The sequence below is a fragment of the Mugil cephalus genome, chromosome 3 (genome assembly GCF_022458985.1).
Source record: "Mugil cephalus isolate CIBA_MC_2020 chromosome 3, CIBA_Mcephalus_1.1, whole genome shotgun sequence".
Lineage (NCBI taxonomy): Eukaryota > Metazoa > Chordata > Actinopteri > Mugiliformes > Mugilidae > Mugil > Mugil cephalus.
Window position 1 is genome coordinate 8,345,059 of NC_061772.1, and position 6,820 is coordinate 8,351,878.

General features: G+C 40.5%; 1 protein-coding gene and 1 long non-coding RNA gene across 2 annotated transcripts; both read right to left on the reverse strand.

Moving 5' to 3' along the window:
- Nucleotides 1-229: 229 nt before the first annotated feature.
- On the reverse strand, nt 230-4,322 carry LOC125005691 (ubiquitin carboxyl-terminal hydrolase 37-like). Its single transcript, XM_047581217.1, has 18 exons — nt 4,146-4,322; nt 3,877-3,991; nt 3,721-3,767; nt 3,511-3,567; nt 3,257-3,388; nt 3,029-3,152; nt 2,788-2,939; nt 2,575-2,674; nt 2,349-2,425; nt 2,123-2,231; nt 1,952-2,009; nt 1,725-1,882; nt 1,360-1,622; nt 1,230-1,284; nt 1,074-1,134; nt 605-729; nt 429-500; nt 230-326 (listed from the first exon to the last, which is right to left on the reverse strand). Exons 5-13 carry the CDS (start codon nt 3,298-3,300, stop codon nt 1,617-1,619), a joined length of 828 nt encoding a protein of 275 aa, XP_047437173.1. The 5' UTR covers nt 3,301-3,388; nt 3,511-3,567; nt 3,721-3,767; nt 3,877-3,991; nt 4,146-4,322; the 3' UTR covers nt 230-326; nt 429-500; nt 605-729; nt 1,074-1,134; nt 1,230-1,284; nt 1,360-1,616.
- Nucleotides 4,323-4,447: 125 nt separating this feature from the next.
- On the reverse strand, nt 4,448-5,229 carry LOC125004972. The gene is made up of 4 exons (XR_007112401.1): nt 5,092-5,229; nt 4,847-4,899; nt 4,633-4,714; nt 4,448-4,506 (listed from the first exon to the last, which is right to left on the reverse strand). It is a non-coding gene; the product is annotated as an uncharacterized LOC125004972 (long non-coding RNA).
- Between the last annotated feature and the right edge of the window lie 1,591 nt (nt 5,230-6,820).

Sequence of the window (6,820 nt, forward strand, 5' to 3'; positions counted from 1 at the left end):
CATGATGATGCCAGGAATAAAGGCACTCTTTTTTTTAGGGGATCCTGGTGCATTCAGGTCCCTGCCCCTAAAATCTGTACTGAAGACAAGAAAAGGGTTAGTACATACATATCCCTCCTATTATCCTTGGGGTCAATTTGACCCAATCAATGTTCATCATTCAAAAAAGCAGCAAAGGGTTATTTATGTAGTAAACAAATTAACAAAGTGCCTGACACAAAAGTTTGGTCAACAAGTTTATGTAAATCATTTTCTTGAGGGTAAAATGTGACACAGGGAGGGATCCTAAAGCTCTTCCAGTCTCCAGGATTCATCCAGTTCTAGACCTGAGAAGGGAGAAGACAACAGAGTAAACACTGTGTCTGTCTTTAAATCTCTTTCTCTCCTTCTGAACCTCAGTTCAGGATGTGATGGTGTCGCATATTCACGTGCGTCTTATAGAAAAGGACGTATGCCGACTCCTTCCTTTCTTTGTATACAGATGAGCCGACTATAGCCATCTATAGAAAGAAAACAGAATGCAGACGTTTTTGCTGTTACATGTGTTTGTTCATTTTGTTTTCTGGGTTTTGAGTTAAATATGAGTGTGAAATGGTTGTTGTACCTCAGTAGCTGAGCTCCAGACCGGCACCATAGATCTGATCCCAGCAAAGAGATCTTTCCTCAGGGACAGGAGGCTCTGCGGGCTGGAGTCAAGGTAGCACAACTCTTGTCATCAAGTTCTGTTTTCTTGGTGCAGAGAGATCAAAAACAGTCAGTAAAACACATCAAGGAGCTGAATGTTGTTTAGATCAGTCACCTGCCGGGGAAAGATTTGACACAAACACACTATATGATGCTGTTTGGAGGTTTGTGTGTGACAACACATCTAGATTTTAAATTATAATCAGCTGAGAAACACATCAAATCTCATCAGGTCACAAGTCAACTGTAATAACTGAACTAACTGGACCTTTCAAGCTTTGGGAGTCTAAGCGTGAGAATTAGAAGACTGTTATGAGAACATGAATGATACTAAAATGACAACATGACTGCAGAAACTATTAAAAGGTATTCAGTATGCAGTTTCTTACCTTTACAATGGGGCCGGTGGTCCCTCCTCCTCAGCTTTCTTCTTTTTCTGCAGAGTAAAAACTAAATCAACAATATAAGAAAACAATGTCAACTATGAAAAATAAATAAATCTAAATGAACGAATGTGAAGCTGTGACTCGTTCTGTCAAACATACCTCAAAGATGCTGAAGAGACTCTTCCTCTGTTTCCTCTCTGGTTTTTGTCCTTCTCTAAATAATAAATGAATCAATCAACTTGGAGAGTGACAGAAGATTTAGAGGAGCAGTATTGTATGTATTCATTACATGTTAAAGAAGTCCTTGATGATTTTCTCTATGGTGGCGTGGACGTTGACGTCAGACAGTATCAGGTCATCGATAGTCAGACAGCAGTCCCCCAGATCTGGGTCTGACTCTCGATTGATAAACGACACGTCCCTGCCCCTAGAATCTGTACCCGAAGACAACAGAGGGTTAGTACATACTTAACCTTGTCCCTGTGGTTGTTAATACATGATCAGAGGGATCCTGATGCTCTTCCAGTCTCCAGTATTCATCCAGTTCTAGACCTGAGAAGGAAGAAGACAACAGAGTAAACACTGTGTCTGTCTTTAAATCTATTTCTCTCCTTCTGAACCTCAGTTCAGGATGTGATGGTGTCGCATACTCACGTGTCTCTTATAGAAAAGGACGTATGCCGACTCCTTCCTTTCTTTGCATACAGATGAGCCGACTGTCTCAGTGACCTTTGAGTCGTTCAGTGTGAGCCAGCGGTCAGTCGGCTCGTACGGACAGTCGTCTGGATGTAGAGCATCAGCGATGTAGTGCCCTACAAGAAGAGAGATGCTTGTTAATGTCTGAAGCTCTTGTGTAAAAAGTCACTGTGTGGTTCTCTTACCTCCTTGTGCGGTGCCAAAGTGGTTGATGGTGCTGACCAGACTGTAGCAGCCGCCACCCTGAGAAGAAGCCAATGACAGTTACATTGAAGAACACACATTAAAACAGACGTTTGCTTTAACATCATTCTGACATTTCTGGAGGTTGTCTGGTAAGTTCTGCGTTTCCTTACTTGATTAGAGGACACCACCATGTCCCTCTGGACCTGGACGGGGTCATCCACCTTCTCCAGGGTGAACGTTGGAGTGAAGCGAAAACGCTTCAGATGCATGATGAGGACTCTGTAGCAAAAGATATGAACAAGAAAAAATTAAGACAATGCCAGGATATTATGAATTAGTCAGGGTCAGTGGACCCATGTGCGGCAAGTTTATTTTAAAATGAAGAGTGTTTCTTACCCTGGCAGGGTGTCTAGTGTGGACTTCAGGGTGGAAATCCTCCCTCCACATTGGCAGGTGAACTCAAAAGCTTCCTCCTACAGGACATCACAGAAGAACAGGATGTGTGTTAGAAACTGTTGAACTCAATAACACCACATGCCCACACACAAACAGAAGAGGTGTGTAGTTCACCAGATCAAAGGTCAGTGATGATGTGACTGAATGAGGACTGGTTGGTTCTTACCTCTTGGTAGGCCTCCAACATTTCCTCAGTGGTCCCTCCAGGAATCACATCCAGAGAAATGTTGGTGAACTTCTCCCGTCTTGTGTTCTGGGCTCCGCATCTGCACATTAAATGAAAAATATGTTTAAAATACAAACACAAATGCATCTACCTCACTCATCTGACTCTCTGACAGAGTAAACACGTGCATGGTGTTAAACTGTGTAGTCGTACGTCTGGCATGTCCTGGTGTTCTCCATCCAGAACACCAGGTTCTCTTCCACAGGGCAGGTGTATGTTGTCCCTGAGCCTGCTGCCGCCTCCTTCAAGAGAGGACACAGACCCTGAATCTGGTCCAGGACGGATGTCAGGAACTCATGAGCATCCTGAATGAAAAGAAACACACAGAGGAGTTTATACAATGAGCACACCATCATGAGGAGATGAGATGACAAAAGAGGTTCAGGTGACTCACCTTCTGTTCATCATCCCTGAACTCCATAGCCTGGCCCGACACTGTGTCCTTAAACAAGCGCAGGAGACGGCGTTTATCTTTAGAGGCTGTGGACGCGTGCTTCTCCTGGAGCTGGATCAGTTGTCTATAGAAAGAAAACAGAATACAGATGTTTTTGCTGTTACATGTGTTTGTTCATTTTGTTTTCTGGGTTTAAATTTAAATGTGAGTGTGACATGGTGGTTGTACCTCAGCAGCTGAGCTCCAGGGACTGAGCTCCAGACCGGCTCCATAGATCTGATGCCAGCAAAGAGGTCTTTCAGGGACAGGAGACTCTGCAGGCTAGAGTTAAGATAGCACGTCTGTCCGATGTTTGGAAATCTGTCATGAGAAATAAAACCAGTCAGTCACTTCTTCACTGACTAATCACAGAACGGAGCTCATATTCTCTAACAGTGATTAGATAAAGTCTTGTCTTGCTATGGTTCTTGTGATCTACTGACCCAAAGTTGACAATGGTCCTCTTTGCACGACTCTTGGCATTTTGTTTAGTTTTCTTGCTGCAGAGAGATAAAAAACAGTCAGTAAACAACAGTCAGTAAAACACATCAAGGGGCTGAACATGGTTTAGATCAGTTACCTGCAGGGAAAAGATTTGACACAAACACAATGATACTAAAATGACTGTAGAAACTCAGTATGCAGTTTCTTACCTTTTGGATGGTGTTGGTGGTTTCTCCTCCTCAGCTTTCTTCTTTCTCTGCAGAGTAGAAACAATATCAACAATATCAAAAAACAATGTCGACTAGGAAAAATAAATACATCTAAAAGAACGAATGTGAAGCTGTGACTGGTTCTGTCAAACATACCTCAAAGATGCTGAAGAGACTCTTCCTCTGTTTTCTCTCTGGTTTTTGTCCTTCTCCAGTCTCAGCTGTCTGTGCTGGGACCGGAGCTGTGGTGGCAGCAACTGTTACTGGGACACTGGTGATGAAAAAAATGAATGAAGAAAGTATATATGTAGATTATTATCTGATACTTGATCATCTTTAATCTAGAATAAATGATAAATGAAACGATCAACTTGGAGAGTGACAGAAGATTTAGAGAAGCAGTATGGAGGTAGTTGTTTCATTACGTGTTAAAGAAGTCCTTGACGACTTTCTCTATGGTGGTGTGGAGGGTGATGTCGGACGATATCGGGTCGTCAATAGTCAGACAGCACTCCTCCAGATCTGGCACCACCTCTTTCTGTTGGGATGAGGAGCTGCATCCCTGCTTGCGGTCTTCTTCCTTTATTTCTTCTTTGACGACGCTGCTAGTGGAAGAAGAAGCAGGCCGTCACAGAGATAATGATGATGAGATGAGAAGTTCAGATGAACAAGCAACAGTTGGTGACTTTCACAGGAACAGTAAACAGCCTTAAATTAGTTTCATTACCTTTCTTGAGGTGTCCTCTGTCTTTCAGGGTCGGGAGCCGGAGCGACCAGATTCTTTCTCTGTTGGAAGAAAGACAAATGTTCATTGTTCAATTAAGCAAAGACAGAACGATGGCCTTCATGGTGTTCTCATTTAGTCACGGCTGTTAAATATCTGGTTCCTATGGCTCCTTGTGTGACACATACCTTGCAGCATTTCAAAAGCCGTCGCCACCAAGGTGTTTTCTTGGCCAGTCTGGTTGGCGTTTGGCCGTCTGACGAGGGGTTGCTAGTGATGAAGAGAAACATGGTTAGGTCTCCTCCTGCGCTTCACTCTCATGTGAACATGAATGATGCTAAAATTATTATTATTTTTTAATGTAAATCAGCTCTGTAGACATGTCCAAATATATTTCCTCACCTCTGAGAGCTGGAGAGCGTCTCATCTGCCACCACCTCCTGCTCACGGGTTTTCTGTCCAGGACAAAGATTAATCACATGAACATTGACATAAAAGTAAAATGTCTTTACAGCTGATGAAGTCACACTTATACACACACACAGAGATGGTTGACAAAGTTCACAGAAATCATATATTATACAGTTTAGGTCACACTGAAAACGCAAAACCTTTGGAAGAATGTGCAGCAAGTCTGTGAAACAAACCTTTGTCGATCGCAGGCGAAACATTTTTGGTTCTCTCGGTCTGTACTGATATCTTGAAATGTTGAAATCTCTTGAAATCTAGAAAACTCTGGAAATCGTGAAATTTCTCCAAATCTTGAAATCTGTTTGGTTCGGTAGCTGAACTAAAACTGACTGAAAATGTTGCTTCCAGGGAAACAGTAAACAGTCACAGAATGTTGACCTCTGTGATGTAATAATGTAGATTCTGATTAGAATGTACAGTGATGCTGCACCCTGACACCTAAACATGGCTTTATTCACATCTATCATAAATATATCGTTATCATAAACTGTGGTAATTTAGGATTACAGTGAGCTAAATCAATCCCAAAATATCATGACAGTATATATATCTGTTCAGTGAATTAATAAATAAAAATCAATGTGACAATATGGGAGATGTACTGAAAACGTCTGATATTTATTTGTTTTAAAAAGTGCAGTGTTAAAACACAACTTAAGATAAGATAAAATAAACCTTTCATTTATCCCACAGTGATTGACAGGTCTTTGTTTACCGTATTTAATTCCTTAATCACAGCCTGGGTCACAAAATAAATCTTCTCTATGACATACTGGAGGTACCACTTCCCACACAGTGGTCCCAAATATGACAATGTAGAGCTTTTCAATTACTTTAACATTTTTTTTTCTTCACAGCACCTCATCTGATATTATTTTTAAAAACTGTCATGTACTGTCTATACAGTCATGTGCTTGTGTTAAATGCCGAATTATCAGATGACCACCAGAGGGAGACAATTATCGCACTTATTCAGACCTCTATCTGTCAACAGACTGCCCATGAATATTACTCGACAGTCATTATTCATTAGGTCACTTTTCACCAGTGAAATTTAATGTTACATCGGAACTAACATATTTACAACATGAAATATGATGGTTTCATACAGTAAATCCTCTGAAAACACAACGACAGATGAGTGAACTGTTTAAAATACTCAACTTGTTAATACTCCTTTAATAAGTAATTAAGTATATATAAGTATATTCAATATTTTGTTTTCCAATTGTATGTATCTATTATTTTACAAACTATGACCATTGAAACAAACTAAATGAATGGCTTACATCACTGAATTTTAGAAAATAATTGAACAAAACATGTCAGTGTTATTGTATGGAGGTCCAAATCTGCCATAATTAAAAATAAATTAATCACTCATTACCTAAATATATATACCATAAATAAATAAATCAACCCGGCCACCTCTTAATCCTCCAGAGCTATCTCAGTCCCAACCATAGAGCCCAACCCAACTGAGATCCCTTTCAAAGAGGTTGAGGCCACTCTCCCTCTTGCTTTTGCATCACAAGAGGAGGCACATTTTTTTTTTTGATAGGACATTTTTCTATACATTTTTTTCTTCTTTTTGTTTCTATAAACAGTTCACTGTTTGGCTGCTAGATTTAATATATTTATTATGTTTTCTTGAAAGGTTAGATAATACAGAGATGTGAATCTATGTTAAGACTATAACTTGTTCGTGATGAGTCACACATGTTGCAGTGCTTGTGACTCTTTGTTATTAAGTCAAATCATCAGATCTATCAAACTTTATTTATACAACACTTTACACACATAAAAATACAACCCAAAGTGCTTCACAGAAATTAAAAACACACTCCAACTTCTGTGTGTCAGGGATGGTCCTCCGGATGGATTCCAAAAGTCTTTTCTCGGTGC